Source organism: Musca vetustissima, unplaced genomic scaffold, assembly GCF_032173495.1.
Source record: "Musca vetustissima isolate MV318-11 ecotype Yass unplaced genomic scaffold, APGP_CSIRO_Mvet_v1 utg52245, whole genome shotgun sequence".
In the NCBI taxonomy this organism is placed as follows: domain Eukaryota; kingdom Metazoa; phylum Arthropoda; class Insecta; order Diptera; family Muscidae; genus Musca; species Musca vetustissima.
This window is the reverse complement of record NW_026878342.1, coordinates 101,002-103,090: the sequence shown is the minus strand read 5'-3', so window position 1 is coordinate 103,090 and position 2,089 is coordinate 101,002. Positions and strand designations below refer to the sequence as shown.

Sequence of the window (2,089 nt, the reverse complement as noted above, 5' to 3'; positions counted from 1 at the left end):
TTGGAATCGGATATATGCGAGGTATTCTGTTTATATGTTCAAAGATATTGAAATACGACCGTGGCATACCAACATTTCAGGTGCTTTAAGGAAAAACTAGTTCCTATTATTATTTTCAAACAAAATAATCATGGATCTTAGAACCCGAATAACCTGAATGGACACGAACTCGATTCAGAATCTCTTCTGCATTAGTCCCAAAATGTACGTGATTTTTATGGAAAACGTATACATACAATGATCGCGTGTACATTCAATGATATACTTCTCAATTATTTTTTGTATTCTCCCAAAAAATGTTTCAGTACAATGTCAATCTAATTGAAACAAAAATTAAATATTTTGAAAATTTTCAATATTTGACAAATGTGAGCTTAAATCAATGATACGCAACCAATTTTCGCACAAAATATCTCAAAATAACGACGTGGTACTATCAAAATAGATCGACACTAAATTCGTGGAAATGCAAATAGGCTGCAAAATAGTTTTTGCAACATTTTCGCGGTTTTCGACATTTTCTCACCTTTTAAACCTTCCCTGAAGCTCCACGAACATTTCAAGACTAAGGTAAGAAAAATCCGTTCAGCCATTCTCGAGTTTTAACGAGACTAACGAACAGCAATTCATTTTTATATACATACATACTATGTATGTATATAGATAGATAAGAAAATGATTGAATTAAATTATTATGAATTAAAATTATTGTTTTATTTTTTAATAACTTTCTAACATAGGTTCAGAATTTTTGCTATAACACAATTTTAACAATAGTTCCTTATTTGAACTATTAATTAGAAACTTTACTTCCAATATAGTATTTAAACTAAATAACGGTACAAATATAGTGGAGGTAAGCATCATTATGAAATAAAGCTTTAATTTATTTTCTCCTATTTATTATTCGAAATAAACAAAAACAACAACAAAATTCGCCAAGCGCCATATTACCATAAAAAACAGAACGCCCACCGTATATGTCAATCATTTAAATCAAAAGACAATTTAACGAATCTTAGTCGTTGTGATTTAAAAAAAAAACGAATTAAACTAAAATCAGTAAATTTCCTATAAAACATTGATTTTTGCTATGAATTAAAATTAGTTTAGTTCAATCTAGCGGTAACTGAAATGCTGACAAATAAATAAAATACAAAACTATAAAATTTTAATACGCACTCTTAAGGCTGAAAAAATGAAGTTCTTTGTCGTCATAAATATTTTAATACTTTCCGCAGTGGTAGTGGCTGCCCAGAGAAGTCGTCAACAACGGCGGCCACCAGCTCGCCAAGGTCGTACATTTGGCTTATTGAATCCTGCTCTCAACTTATTAAGTCTGGGTGGCTTGGGAACAAATATTATCGGCTATGATGCACCAATTTCACCATATAGCCGATTAAGACCACTTAGTCCCCTCGCCGCTGATCCTTACATTGTTCCATACAGACGTAGAATTCCAGTCCGACCACTGGCAGATCCATATTATGATGATATTCTGTATGACCGTTTTCAGGGTTACAACACTTATGGTTACAAGCCTTATTATGGTATTCCGGCGCCGTTAGCAATACGCAGACCTCCCGTGTATGGCTATCCTCCAGTAGCTAATCCTTTATATAGTGGTGGATCGGCGTCAGCAGCATCTGCACCTATTAGACCCGCAGCGTCATCAACACCTACAATGACCTCGGCGCCAGCAGCATCATCATCATCATCTTCGGCTTCAAGTTTAAGCCCTGCACAGGCGGCCCAAGTAGCAAATTTACTGGGACAACTTTTAGGGCAACAGCTACGGCCATTAGTGGGCGGTGGCAGTCCAGCTGCTGATACACCAGTTGATGTTGCCACATCAGAACCGGAAAATTCTAGGCGATATTTTTAGAATAAATTGTTAATGATGTTATTGTTGTTGTCCTATAGCTTATAAGTTGTTATTAATTGAAATAAAAAAATGTTAAAATTAATTCATGCGGAAATATTTCTTGGGGTTAGGAAAATTATGGGCTCCCTCATATTTTTCCAAAATTCAGTGAAAAAAGAACATCAGCATTTATGTAGGCCATTCTGTTGCGCTCACTCTCAACAT

At 34.7% G+C, this 2,089-nt stretch overlaps 1 protein-coding gene across 1 annotated transcript; it reads left to right on the top strand.

The window, feature by feature from the left end:
- Nucleotides 1-1,198: 1,198 nt before the first annotated feature.
- Nucleotides 1,199-1,885, top strand: LOC133323132 (uncharacterized). The gene has a single exon (XM_061532087.1). It carries the CDS (start codon nt 1,199-1,201, stop codon nt 1,883-1,885), a length of 687 nt encoding a protein of 228 aa, XP_061388071.1.
- Nucleotides 1,886-2,089: the final 204 nt, after the last annotated feature.

Coding starts and splice junctions, on each gene's coding strand:
- LOC133323132 (XM_061532087.1), top strand. CDS start 1,199: ATGAAGTTCTTTGTCGTCATAAATATTTTAATACTTTCCGCAGTGGTA.